The 14,118-nt window shown below is 45.1% G+C and overlaps 1 protein-coding gene across 2 annotated transcripts in view; it reads left to right on the top strand.

The window, feature by feature from the left end:
* The window catches only part of Slc25a30 (solute carrier family 25 member 30), a 22,243-nt gene extending 11,673 nt beyond the window's left edge, over positions 1 to 10,570 (top strand). For both annotated transcript variants that reach the window (XM_026783299.1, XM_026783298.1), the window contains 6 exons: positions 543 to 628; positions 3,765 to 3,860; positions 4,439 to 4,563; positions 6,659 to 6,797; positions 8,513 to 8,593; positions 9,366 to 10,570. In XM_026783299.1, coding sequence (XP_026639100.1) covers positions 543 to 628; positions 3,765 to 3,860; positions 4,439 to 4,563; positions 6,659 to 6,797; positions 8,513 to 8,593; positions 9,366 to 9,407 — 569 coding nt within the window. In that variant the 3' untranslated portion in view covers positions 9,408 to 10,570. The remainder of the gene's footprint in view (positions 1 to 542; positions 629 to 3,764; positions 3,861 to 4,438; positions 4,564 to 6,658; positions 6,798 to 8,512; positions 8,594 to 9,365) is intronic.
* The last annotated feature ends 3,548 nt before the right edge of the window (positions 10,571 to 14,118 follow it).

Below are 14,118 nucleotides of genomic sequence, written 5' to 3'. Positions count from 1 at the left end.
TGTGTCTCTGGGATCAGCGCGTGTCCCTAGGACCAGTGTGTGTCTCTGGGATCAGCGTGTCTCTGGGATCAGCGCGTGTCTGGGATCAGCGCGTGTCTCTGGGATCAGCGTGTGTCTCTGGGATCAGCGCGTGTCCCTAGGACCAGTGTGTGTCTCTGGGATCAGCGTGTGTCTGTGGGATCAGTGCGTGTCTCTGGGATCAGCGCGTGTCTGTGGGATCAGCTTGTGTCTCTGGGATCAGCGTGTGTCTCTGGGATCAGCGCGTGTCTGTGGGATCAGCGCGTGTCTGTGGGATCAGCGCGTGTCTGTGGGATCAGCGCGTGTCTGTGGGATCAGCGTGAATATACAAGGCAGTTGCGCCACATATCCATTTGGAAAAGCAGAGGAATAGCAGATAATTATTTAAGATTAACTGCTTGATTCACACAGCATACATTTATGTTCAGATGAGCAGGTAGAGTGTAATGGATTAATTTATATTGGAGTCATTTACAGGAAAAACTCTACAGACAAAAAGCCAACCACTGTATCTTTGTTTATAGATGAAACCCTGCTGATCAATGTTGTGTGTGGAATTCTGTCTGGAGTCATATCCTCAGCTATTGCTAATCCAACTGACGTTTTGAAAGTAAGTGCTGGCTGCATCAGAGAGGCACGGTCCACATTTTTATTTTTGGAACTGGGGACAGCATTCAGATGAGACTCCACAAATATAGCAAACTGTGTGTCTTAGCTAGGATTTTATTGCTGTGAACAGACACCATGACCATGGCAACTCTTATAAAGGGAAACATTTAACTGGGGCTGGCTTAGAGTTCAGAGGTGTAGTCCATTCATTACGACAGGAAGCATGGTGGCATGCTGGAGAAGAAGCTGAGAATTCTACATATGGATCCGCTGGCAGCAGGAAGAGACTGAGACCCTAGGCCTGGCTTGAGCTTCTGAGAACTCCCAAAGCCTGCCCCAGTAACACATTTCTTCCAGCTAAGCCACACCTCCTAATAGTACCACTCTCTGTGACCCTGTAGGGGCCATTTTCTTTCTTCAAACCACTATACTATGCGTCTTAAATTTCAAACTTTTAAAAAGCCACTAAGTGGATTTCCACTGATACAGATGAGCTTACTATTGTATAGAGTTCATTTAATTTTTTTTTAGATTTATTTATTTATTATGTATACAACATTCTGCCTTGATATATGCCTACACGCCAGAGGAGGGAGCCAGATCTCAGTACAGATGGTTGTGAGCCACCATGTGGTTGCTGGGAATTGAACTCAGGACCTCTGGAAGAGCAGCCAGTACTCCCAACTTCTGAGCCATCTCTCCAGCCCTAGAGTTCATTTTAAAGATAAAAATTTTGGTGATTAAGCAGTAAGAAACCTTTTGTTTATATATATTTGATTTTGCTTTTTACAGAAAATCTCTATTTTGTTGGTTCATTGACTAATGCAGTAGCTACACAAAATTGCATAAATCTAGGCTTCATGTTAATATTTTTTAAAAATGTATTTATTTATTATTTTATTTGTGTGGGTGTTCTATCTGCATGCATGACTGTGTACCATGTGTGCAGCATCTGCAGAGGCCAGAACAGGGCATCTTATCCTCTAGAACTGGAGCTACAAATGGTTGTGAGCCATCATGTAGGTGCTGGAAACTGAACCCAGGTCCTCTGCAAAAGCCCCCAGTGCTCTCTGCCATTGAGCTGTCTCTCCGGCCCCCTCATTAATATTTCTGAATATGTTTTATTTCCTACTACCTTTATGCCAGGAAATACAAATGGAAATATGTCACCTATAACAGTTAGAAGCAACACGTTGATGAACTGTTGAGGACACACTGAATAGACACTAATCTATTAAGGGATTAAGGCAAAGGAATGATGAGTAATTTAAAAAAAATATCCCACATGAATGCCGTCTGGAGCTCCCTTTCCGTTCCCTTATTTAACAAGATTCTATGCTTTGGACTGTGTGATAGCATCTCGAATGACTGGGGAAGGACCCTGCCTTCTGGAACCTTCACTCTGATAGGTGCTGACAGGCAGCAAACTATGACATGTTGGGTGCACAGTACTTCATACCTGCTATAAAGGCAAGGGGTAGCGTGCAGATCCGCACTCCTATTAATTTCTTTCTTCCTTTTCCTTTTCTTTTTCTTTTTCCCGACAGGGTTTCTCTGTGTAGCCCTGGCTTGTCCTCTCTGTAGACCAAACTAGCCTCCAACTCACAGATAACCACCTGCCTCTGCCTCCCGAGTGCTGGGATTAAAGGCATGTGCCACCACTGCCCAGTTCTCCTATTAATTTCTTTTGTTTTTTTGAGATGGAGTTTCTCTGTGGGGCAGTCCTGACTGTCCTGGAACTCACTCTGTAGACCAGGCTGACCTTGAACTCACAGAGATCCACCTGCCTTTGCCTCTCAGTGCAAGTGTGCACCGGCTCCTATTAATTTCTTAAATAGGGAAGGTCGTGTCTGCATTTTGGTTAGTTTCCCCAAGTCAGCCAAGTTAGTGAGGCAGTAACAGTTCCTTTTGAAGTTAGTGTCAATATATTTGTTCCCTCAACAAATGTAAGATATTGATTTTTTTTTTAATGAGAATTCCTTCATTCTGTTTTTCTCTCTGATTTATTTAATGGGTATGGGTGTTTTGCTTGTATGTATGTCTGTATACCACTTGGATGCCTGGTACCCATCCCTGGGACTGGAGTTACAGACAGTTGAACTACCATATAGGTGCTAGGAATTGAACTTGGGTCCTCTGGAAGAGCAGTCAGTGCTCTTAACCACTGAGCCACCTCCCCAGCCCTTCTCTTTACTCCTAAGACAAAGGGCTCCATTGAACATTCCACATAACTGTAGAGTCTCAGTCAGTCACGTGGCTCTCCTAGGCTCTGTGAACTGTGGAAGTTCCAGTTTAAGAAAGTGTAACAGCATCCTGTCGATGGCTTATTTGCATACCTTTGACACTTTGGAAATAATTGTGGCTTGGAGCAATTTAAGAACTAGGCTTGCTGCAGTTTACTGCGGCCGAGTGCACTGGGTGACTCTCACTGGTTATAGTAAACTTTAAATATTAACATCACTTTCTCTAGCTGGCTGTGGTGGCACACGCCTTTAATCCCGCTAGTGCAACTATGAGTTTGAAGCCAGAGTGGTCTACAAAGCGAGCTCCAGGGCAGCCAGGATTATGCAGAGAAATCCTGTGTCAGAAAAAAAAATCCTCTCTTTTTCCTTCTTACTAACTCATAGACAGAAATAGGCTATACCTGACCTTCCCAAAAGACAACAACCGAGAGAGAGAGAGAGAGAGAGAGAGAGAGAGAGAGAGAGAGAGAGAGAGAGGAGAGAGAGAAACAGAAAAGACCCAAGACTCTTAACAAAATGCTGGATAATACACTGTGATGCTGCTTAGTCCTTTTAAGCGCTGGAGTTGCTAAGGGCCAGCCTATGCCATGGGTCTGCCCAGGGTGTGTGAAGGGAGCATCACAGGGACCTGTGCCATGGGTCTGCCCAGGGCATCTGAAGGGAGCATCACAGGGACCTGTGCCATGGGTGGCGAGGGTGTGTGAAGGGAGCATCACAGGGACCTGTGCCATGGGTCTGCCCAGGGCATCTGAAGGGAGCATCACAGTCATATTTATGCTGGTTTTCCCCAAGCACCATTAAGCACCTGATGGGAGGTTTTCTTAGGTCTCCAGTCGTGAGGGGTGGAGAACAGGCCAGTCTCCTTCTCATGTGACATCTTCTGATGATCTGTAGATCCGAATGCAAGCCCAGAACAGCGCTGTTCAAGGAGGAATGATAGGCAACTTCATTAACATCTACCAGCAGGAAGGGACAAGAGGACTGTGGAAGGTGAGCCTGGAGCGCCGTAGAAGCCATAGCTGGCTTTTCCCGTCCCCTCCTCACTGTTTTAATCTGAGTGTCGTCATGGAGTAAGAGGAACGCCACTTTCTCCATTTGAGGATGCCTTCCTTCTTAACTTACTGTTAAAATGGGAACGTGAGGAGTGCGTTGTGGTTTCCAGCTGCCCCTCAGATAGTGCACACGGGGGATTTGTGAAAGCCGAGCTCTTTTTGTTTATTTGATGTTTTTCATTGTTTTGGTCCTTTGATGTCCCCGGGTCCCCTTCCCACTGGGTGGGGGACCTACACAGTTTCATGGCTTAGGTGAAGTCGGTGGTCAGGCAAGTGCCGATGTAGAGCATGGGTCTGATCCTTCAGTGTGGCAGGACCTGGAGGCTTTGAGGATGGCTTGTCCAAGCCACTGTCTGGCCAGGAATGGACTCTTGAGTTCCCGCTTGGTGCTTCTTTACTCTGTTACTCCCCTCTCCTACCTGATGACAGAATTAGTAACGGGTGGGATAGAGCTCCGTACCCTGGCCTTCCCTGGAGGGATGTGGAAATCATGTTCCTATTCATCTTTCTTCTCAGGGTGTGTCCCTCACAGCCCAGAGGGCTGCCATTGTTGTCGGTGTGGAGCTTCCAGTCTATGACATCACCAAGAAGCACCTGATTCTCTCAGGCCTGATGGGAGACACCGTCTCGACACATTTTCTGTATGTGTATGGATTTTAAAATTTAATATTTTAACTGGGCAGTCTTGGCGCTTGCCTTTAATCTCAGCACTAGGGAGGCAGAGGCAGGTGGATCTCTGTGAATTTGAGGCCAGCCTGGTCTACAAAGTGAGTTCCAGGGCATCCAGGGCTACAAAGAGAAATGTTGTCTTGAAAGAAATAAAGATTAATATTTTAGGTATGCATTACCTTAGGGTGAAATTTTTGTATAAATTTATGGAAGTTTGGGCTGGAGAGATGGCTCAGAGGTTAAGAGCATTGCCTGCTCTTCCAAAGGTCCTGAGTTCAATTCCCAACAACCACATGGTGGCTCACAACCATCTGTAATGGAGTCTGGTGCCCTCTTCTGGCCTTCAGGCATGCACACAGACAGAATATTGTATACATAATAAATAAATATTTAAAAAAATTTATGGAAGTTTTAGAGAAAGTATTTAATAGTATTATACTTTCTTATTTGAAAAATCGTAATACAGAAGTCAAATACGACCAGATAAAAGTCTTTATGCCTTCACATAGGTAGCTGTTGTTAACGGATATGTACCTGTGTGTATGCAAACAGTGTGTTTGCACACAAACATCACATGTAGTTTACAAACAAGGAAAGTAATGTTTGTATTACACTGATTTTAAAAGCGTGACAACACATCCCAAATATATTTCCATGTCTGTTCTTACAGCTTTAGCTATTTCTGATCGTTCATGTTTGTGTCGGTGCACACAGGGTGCAAAGGCCTGCGGAGGTCAGAGGGATGATGTCAGAGCCCCAGAACTGGAGTTCCAGGCAGACGTTAACATCAGATATGGGTGCTGGGAATCTAACTTGGATTCTATAGGAACACTATACCCTCTTAACTGCTGAGCCATCTCTCTGACCTTCACTTGTTTTTAATAACTACAGGTTATCACGTTTATACAAACACAGCATAGACCATTTAATCCATCGGTGGGCTAAGTGATTTGGTCTGGACGGGGACGGTTAGGCAAGTGTGGCCAGTGTGCTATGTTTCACCACTAGGGGGAGCACTATCTACAACTAGTGGGCAGAGTTTGTATGCTGCAAATATGGACAAACTTTCGTGTGAACAAAACAACCTCCACAACAGAGAATGAGTGAGTCAGCAAGTGAGGAACGTTGAGGTGGAAACCTGAGCTGACGGATTCTGATAAAATAAAACTGCAGCAGAGTTCAGTTCGGTGGTGTTTAGTTTGAACAGAAGAAATGTTCAGGAGCCAGGCTGTGCCTTTAATCCCAGCACTTGGGAGGCAGAGGCAGGAGGATCTCTGTGAGTTTAAGGCCAGCCTGGTCTACAGAGTGAGTTCCAGGATAGCCAGGGCTGTTGCACAGAGGAAAAAAAAAAGAAAAGAAACTGTTGAGGAAGAGAGTAGCACTCACAGTGAAAAGTGGTTCCGAGAGCCGCATCTGCGGTGTGCGCAGGAGTGTTTAGGCCAGAGAAGAGGAGATGGCCTATAGGTGATCTCCACGGAGTTCAGCAAGGAAGTGAGAGTGTAGCCATTCTGTTTTATGCTTTCTGCAACTCAGTAAGTTAAATAAATTAGGTTATAGTTACTTATATACACAGACAGGTGTTGGCTAGATACAACCCAGTTTAGCAACGATACTCAGTGTGGCCTATGGTAGTCTAGTGAGACTGACAGTCTACTAGAACTTAAGACCCCGTGGGGGATACGCAGTGAGGGGATCTTGTGCTTTATTTATTTTTAGTCTTGTTTTTTACATGTATGAGTGTTTTACCTGTGTGTGGGGGTGTGGTATGTGTATTCACTATGCATGTGCTTGGTGCCTGCACAGCTCAGGGCATCAGGACCCTGGAACTGGAGTTACGGGTGGCTGTGCGTCACCATGTGGGTGCTGGGATCTGAACCTGGGTCCTCTGTGAGAACAAGTGCTCTTATTGGATGAGCCATCTCCAGTCCCATGGACCTCATTCTTGGTCCCGCTCAGGTAGCTCTGTATTTACTTGAAGGTCATTTGGGAGGAAGCTGTCTGTTTCCCGCCTGTGTAGCTGTAGCTGAGTGGGAGTTCTTGTCGTTTCCAATACTATTTTCTCCGTAGGTCAAGCTTCACCTGTGGTCTGGTAGGGGCTCTGGCCTCTAACCCTGTTGATGTTGTGAGGACCCGCATGATGAATCAGAGGGTCCTTCGTGATGGCGGGTGCTCTGGCTACAAAGGTACTGTGGATTGCCTATTGCAGGTGAGAATGAGTGTCTGTGCAGGATTATGAGCTACACGCACACACACACACACACTCACACACACACACACACACACATTGAAGTCACTAAGTTATGATGATGGGCGAGGCCATAGAGCCTTTGGGGAGGCATATAATACATATAACATACTTTTTTTGAAAATTTTTAAGACAGGGTCTTAGCTATGCAGCCCTGGCTGGCATGGAATTTGCTGTGTAGACCGAGATCCACCTGCCTCTGCTGTGATAAAAGGCATGTGCCACCATGCCTGGTATGACAGGACATTTTTGGTTGTCATGGTTTCAACCATACTAGGGTTGAAAGTCCAAGAGCTATATGAAATTTTATAAATTAAAGTTCATTTTCCACATACTTTTCCCCTGCTAGGAAGGTTGCTAAAATAGTAATATTTTCTGTGGTTACAAAACTCTCCCTTTCCAGAGTGGACCTCTTCCCTCTTGGGTCCAACTGGAGTAAGTATCCTGTCCAGATGTTACTCACAGGAGTGCATCAATCCGACCGCAGCTTAGAGTACTGGTTCTAGCAGAGGAAAGTGTTCAGCTTCCCCACCAGGTCACCAGCAGCCAAAGCTTAGGGACGCTTGCTCCAGGTCTCAGCATGATGCTAATGCTTCTTAGTCTTCAAGGATTGCTTTACATTTTTAAAATAGTTTATATATATGTAAACTATATATATATATATATGTGTGTGTGTGTGTATGTGTGTATGTGTTATATCTGTGTGTGTATGTGTTATATCTGTGTGTGTGTGTATGTGTGTGTGTGTGTGTATGCTACATGCATACCTGCAGGCCAGAAGAAAACATCAGATCCCATTATAGATGGCTGTGAGCCACCATGTGGTTACTGGGAATTGAACACACAGACCTGTGGAAGAGCTGCCAGTGCTCTTAACCACTGAGCCATCTCTCCAGCCCTGCTTTACATTTTTTTAAAATTATGTTTATTTTGTGTCTGTTTACTCTGTCTCAAAAAGCAAACATGAAAATTGTCATTTGTAAATGGCACCACCCAAAGCCTGTTGAGTCCACTCAGGCATTTGGTTTCTCTATATTCTTGCATCTAGATTGGAATAGGTACCAATGGCTGCATCTCCCCATCTTCTGAATCCCTTGCCTCCAGCAGCCAGCAGGTCATTCCATTAGGAACTGCAGCTCCTGTGTGACACATGGCCTTTAGGGGCACAACACACAAGCTGGTTGTACATCGGCACTCCCAACCTTATAGTGGGCTGTGCGGGCAGAGCAGGGTGGTGCCCTGAGCAGCAGGGTGGGCTGCTGCTCTTTGCCACAACTGAGGGGAAAGACCACTTTGGGCTTGGTTTCCCAGGCTCAGTCAGGACAACTGTGGGATTCAGTTCTTTCTACCAATTAGGTTGGGGGTGGGGGTGGCATCCTCAACTTTGGGATTTAATTCGACTAAAAAGTATATCAGTTGCCGGGCAGTGGTGGCGCACGCCTTTAATCCCAGCACTCGGGAGGCAGAGGCAGGTGGATCTCTGTGAGTTCAAGACCAGCCTGGTCTTACAGAGCTAGTGCCAGGACAGGCTCCAAAGCCACAGAGAAACCCTGTCTCGAAAAACCAAAAAAAAAAAAAAAAAAAAAAAAAAAAGTATATCAGTTTGACACATTATTGATGCATTTGACATAATTGGAGAATGGGAAGTTAATACTTTTTTGTTTTCTTTTTAATAGACATGGAAGAATGAAGGTTTTTTGGCTCTATATAAAGGTTTTTGGCCAAATTGGTTGCGCCTTGGTCCTTGGAATATCATTGTATCCTTTTTTGTTGTGGTTGATCTGAAAAAGGCTATAACCAAAGAATATTATTTGTTTTGTTTACAAACTAAAATGTAGAAGTAAGTTCTTGTCCTTTTGAGTTCCTCTGATTCTAAGAAATAGCCACTCTGGATTGGAGAGAAGGTTGGGTGGTTGAGAGCATGGGCATCTCTTCCAGAGGACCTGAGTTCAAGTCCCAGCAACCACGCGGTGACTCACAGTCATCTGCAATTCCAGAGTGATGTGATTGCTATGTCTCCTGCTCTCCCGGGGAAGGATGTGGGTGCCATCAGCGTGTAAGCGTGTTTACTGTAGGTCACTGACTGAACATGGGCGGGACTTAGCTCTGGAAGTGACAGCCAGGTATCAGGTCAGGAGGGGCAGGTCAGCAGACATGGAAAGACGTTCGAGGTGGGGTGCTGGGGTTGGCATCCCCTTTCTTTGTTGATGGAGAAATGCCAGAGAAGAGCTTCCTGGGGCTCTGTTGTACTCTGCCCGGTGAGGTCTTTGCTGATGAGAGTGGGTATCATTCCTGAGGAGCCTGAGGCTGAGGGGTTTGTAGGTCACAGCTCTGCTCTCTGTCCTGAGTTGCCTTTGGGTAACACCTGGGGAGGCAGCCTGAGACTGGGCATGGAACTCAAGTGGGATGGCGTCCTTGGGCAAGCTGTCTGCAGATGTTGACCAGCAGAGAAGCAAAGTTGTCTGTCTGCTCTATGTGTCGGACTTGGTAACATGACATTTTCTTGGCATCCTTAACCCATAACCATAGTTCTTTTTGACATACGAGCAGCTGAAGAAACTAGACATGTGACCAGTCCGTGCTATGCAAGATATTCTTCTGAAAAGCCAGCATCGGCGATGGTAGAACCTCCTGTGCTTCTGGCTGCTTCTCCCCGCACAGCTCATCACAGCTTCTAGGATGAGAGAGCACTAGGATGGTGAAGATCGGGTTCCTCAGATTGTCATGCGTTGGCACCGGGCGCTTTTTCATCTGTGTTCAGAGACTAAACCGTAACACGTTGTCGTGTGTAATGGTTTTTACTGTGAAAGTGCCCTTTGACACCCGAGATAATGTACGGAATACACGTTTCTTTCTGTAGAAAACTTGCAGGGAAAATCAGGACCGTGTGCAGTTTTCCTCTGGGAGAGCTGCCTTGCTGCTTCTGGACTTCAGCTGTGGGAACACTCCGGAGTGATGGAGGCCCAGGAGAGTGGGGTCCTGTTCTTGTTCTGAGAAGGCTCCGGAGTGATTGAGTGTTGTCATTGTCCCCCGTCCCCCGTCCCCCCTCACACCTTGGCTAGTATTATTCCTCGACCGTTGAGAGCTTTAGTTTAGTGAGCTGAAGAGATTTTACATTTGGACTTTTAAGGTCTCGACCTGTGCGGTGCACTGAGCTTGTCTGTGCAGGAAGTAGACTTTTAGAACATTCACTGCTTTATAGTTTGTGATTGGGCGGAATCCTTCCCTCGCAGTAAGTGAAGTTAAGCCTCCGAAGGCTCAACCTTTGTCAGGTAACGTTAGCCATTTGCCCTATGATTTTTAGCAAAGTTTATTTTTTCCATGTTGATCACATGGAGCTAATCATGCTTAGTGAAGTCGGTGTCAGATGAAGGGAAAAGTACCGAGGCTGCCACGTGAAATGGGAGTGTGTTTATGTAAACAGTTGAGGTACCATGGGGTTCTCCTGACGGAAGGCCTTGTTGAGTAGCATTGCAGGTGAGGATTTTAGTTGCTAGTGACCGGAAGAGGGATGCCTCCAGACTTCTAGCCTTTCCTTTAGCTCAGGGCGGGTTTGTTTCAAAACCTTCCTCTGAGCCGGGCGGTGGTGGCGCACGCCTTTAATCCCAGCACTCGGGAGGCGGAGGCAGGCGGATCTCTGTGAGTTTGAGGCCAGCCTGGTCTACAAGAGCTAGTTCCAGGACAGGAACCAAAAGCTACAGAGAAACCCTGTCTCGAAAAATCCAAAAAAAAAAAAAAACAAAACAAAAAAAAAAAAAAACCAAAACCTTTCTCTGAGATTTCCTAGCTAACTTCCTTGAAATTAAAAACTAATGATTTATTTTCTTTCATCCCCTTTAATTTTTGTGACGTTGGGGATCAAACCTAGTGCATTCTGGGTATCTGCCGCACACTGAGCCCCGCCCCAACCCAAACTGATGACTTTATCTCCTTTCCGATAACAGGTACATAACTCCCGGGTACCTATTTTTATTTCTTCTGAGACTGGTAAAAACCTCTTATACTTTTAAAGCAGAAGATGTCTCTAAGATCCAAGAGCTTTCTGTTTCTAGAAGGGAGCCCAGTCCCTTCAGGTGTACCCTGTGGAAGTCTCAGTGCTAACTGGGACTCTAAGCCGGGCCGATGCCAGGTGTATTCCTCATCTCTTCTCGAGGCAGAAGCGTGAGGGTTTCCTTCCCCTGAGGGTTGAGTGGTTTTTTTCTCTCATACATTTTCACCTTGGCTTCTTTATTAATGTTTTCATTTGAAAACAGCGAAGCTGGGTTTGATTTCTAAAAGTAAAAGCTAAGACGAAATCGTCACAGAGAGCAGATGGCTTAAAGATGAAGAAAGGTCACAACTCCCTAGCACGCCACTAGATGGCAGTGGAGGACCCACGCTGCTGCTGGCCAGGCTCCCACTGTGTATTAGAGCTGTTTCCCTTCTGACCTTCCCTTCCCTTCAGTGATAGACTCCCCAGAGGCTTTGAGTTGGAAGGACTGCATTTTCCTCAAACCACTTTTTGTTTATTTTTGTTTTTTCGAAACAGCCCTAGCTGTCCTGGAAAACTTTTTTTTTTTAAGACCGAACTGTTCACTCATAGAGATTTGTCTGCCTCTGCCTCCCAAGGGCTGGAATTTAAAGGCGTGTACCCCCACCGATTGGCGGAAAAAGCAAAAAAAAAAAAAAAAAAAAAAAGTAGTAACAGGTTCATTTTGAAGATCATGTACAGAGTAAATGTCAAATAGCATTATCAGTTTATTCAAATTATGTATGTTTCTGTACCTAGATGAAAAGAAACTTAAGCTTCACTGTAAACTTCAGCGTGTTTTTAGGCAGAATTGCCGTATTTTAAGACAAGGGTGGTGTCAACTTACTAAATTAAGTGCCTTATACCACAGGGTCGTCACCTGCTTTTCCTATCCCCCTGGAGTTAACACTTCACCCAGAGACAACTTAAAGCACTTGGTGATATGGATGTGGCCGTAACACTTCCGCTTGCCAGTTTGCTTAAGTATGGTGAAAACTATTTCGAGTTTTTGTAACTAAGTTGAAGGAAATTGTGTTGTTATTGATGCTGTGATCTGGAATGTAAAAATGGTTCCCGTTCTCTGTATTTATTCATCTGCTGTAAATAGTACGTGTTATGTAAAGAATATACATTTTCCACAAGCTTTTCTATTTCAAGCTCTTTATACATGGTTGGATTGTGTGGCATAAACCTTGTTTTATTATTTAATAAACTGAAATAATATATAACAATAGGATGGCTCATGGTTATTTTAGAAACATAGACACCTTTAGACAAAGACAAGCTGCAGAGGGTCCAGAAGGCTAGGGGAGGAGCCGTGTTTGTGAAAGCAGCCATGGGTACTTCTCTCTGCATGGAGAAGTTATTGGATCAACTTATTTGTATTTGTGAGATGCCCCCCCCCATCATTTTGTGAAGTACTCTGTAGGTTAGCAGAGGGGAGTGAACTTGGTCCCGAGGCTGGCTTGGTAAGGTGGGCTCCACATTTGCAACGCCAGTCACAATCCGCTGGTCCTGCATCCAGTGCTGGGTGCTGCTAGAAACAGGAGCTTGGTTGGCTGGGCCAGACAGGGACAGTTGTTTCACAGAAAACAACAAAACTAAGTATAGATTTGGATGGTCAGCTTTTTGGTTGCTTGAAAGGATTTTGCAGATGTCCATTTTCTTAACATTTGAGCTACATACAATGGTTCATTAAGAACTGGGTGAAAGAGGGGAGCTTTGCTTGTTAATGGATATATTTCTTAGAGCATTTGGTTTGACAGGAAAGCTAGTGAAGTTACTCACGTTCCTGTACTTGCCCTCCGCCATGCATCATCTGCATCCCGCACCAGAGCTGTGCACTTATTACAGCTGATGAACCTGCACTGGTACCCCGTGTTACCTGTGCTCATAGCTTATCGTGTTAGGGTTCACTCTTGGTGTTGTACAGTGTGCATCATATATATACATATATATACATATGTATGTATGTATATGTATATATATGACATCCATCCTTGTCACATGACATAAACTAGATGTGGCAGGGTGAAGAACCCTTCATCTTCAGGTCTGGTTAATGTTTCCTGCTGTCAAGAGACCACAGCACGATGAATCAAGTCAGGCTTGCCTGCAGAGAATGTTTATTTTCCTAACAGCACCTCAAGCTGTTAAAGGTGAACCATCCTTGCTTAGGGCCAGAATGGTGGAGGTCTTGAGTTCAATTGTGGGAGTACTACTCTCATCCCTAAACCCCAACAGTGTACCAGAAAACCACTTTATAATTTCATTTGCCAGGTGTTTTACATCCATTTATTTTGTGTGTATGTTGTGTGGGAGAGGAGCTTGTGTGCCACAGCATACCTGGGGAGGTCAGAGGACAACTCGTGGAGGTCACTTCTCTTCCAGTGTGGACTCGGGATTGAGTTTATGTCATCATCAGACTTGGTGGCCATCTTATTCACTGTGTTGTCCTGAAATGCTTTTCCTGCAGAGTCAAGGATCTGGCTTTACTGGAGTGGAGATCATTAATTAGGGGGACCCTTCTGGTTACCGAGTGGCAATGCTTACTGTGCTTCTTCAATATCTCTGACAGCACCACTGTTCTGTAAAAGGGCAGGGGCCGGTGAGGACCTCCTCTCACCTAAGAGGAGACATGCTCACACCCTTGATTTGCTGTAAAGGTCAGGGAGATCAGCTGTCTGCTGGTGGCTCGCAGATGTCGCCAAACGGTGGAATTCTCACTTGGATGGTAGCGCCTCTTATACACATTTGGCCTCATTAGACTGTCAGCAGGGGAACGACACATTGGCCAAGGATTTAGATCCTCTGGTGCAGGCACATGCCAAGATGCACTGTTTCGATGACTTTACATATTTGCTCTCTCCCTTACAGCCTGTGACAACAGAGAAAGCCTCAGGTTCTTACCCTTCCCCTCCATGGCTGTAACAGCTTTGGTCCACCAATGCTTTGGAGTATTTTCTTTGGTCAATAGGATTGTATGCAATTTCATCTTTCTTAACTATATTACAATCATTTTATTTAAATAGAACCATATTTTATTCTCTAGTTTAACCACAGTTATCCTTTTTCTGTTCCAGGAATCAATCCAAGACACTGTGTTGCACTGAACTGTCTTGGCTCGTTAGTCTCTGATATGTCATAGCTCCTCAGCCATCCCTTTATTTTTATCACTTTGTAACTCTTTAGATTTACTTTTTACTTCAAAATTTTATTTATGTATGTCATGTGTTGTTGACAGAGGTTTCTGTCCCACCAGGTCCCATAGCC

This window comes from Microtus ochrogaster, chromosome 17 (genome assembly GCF_000317375.1).
Source record: "Microtus ochrogaster isolate Prairie Vole_2 chromosome 17, MicOch1.0, whole genome shotgun sequence".
In the NCBI taxonomy this organism is placed as follows: Eukaryota; Metazoa; Chordata; class Mammalia; order Rodentia; family Cricetidae; genus Microtus; species Microtus ochrogaster.
The sequence above is the reverse complement of the archived record's forward strand: the minus strand, read 5'-3'. Positions and strand labels throughout refer to the sequence as shown.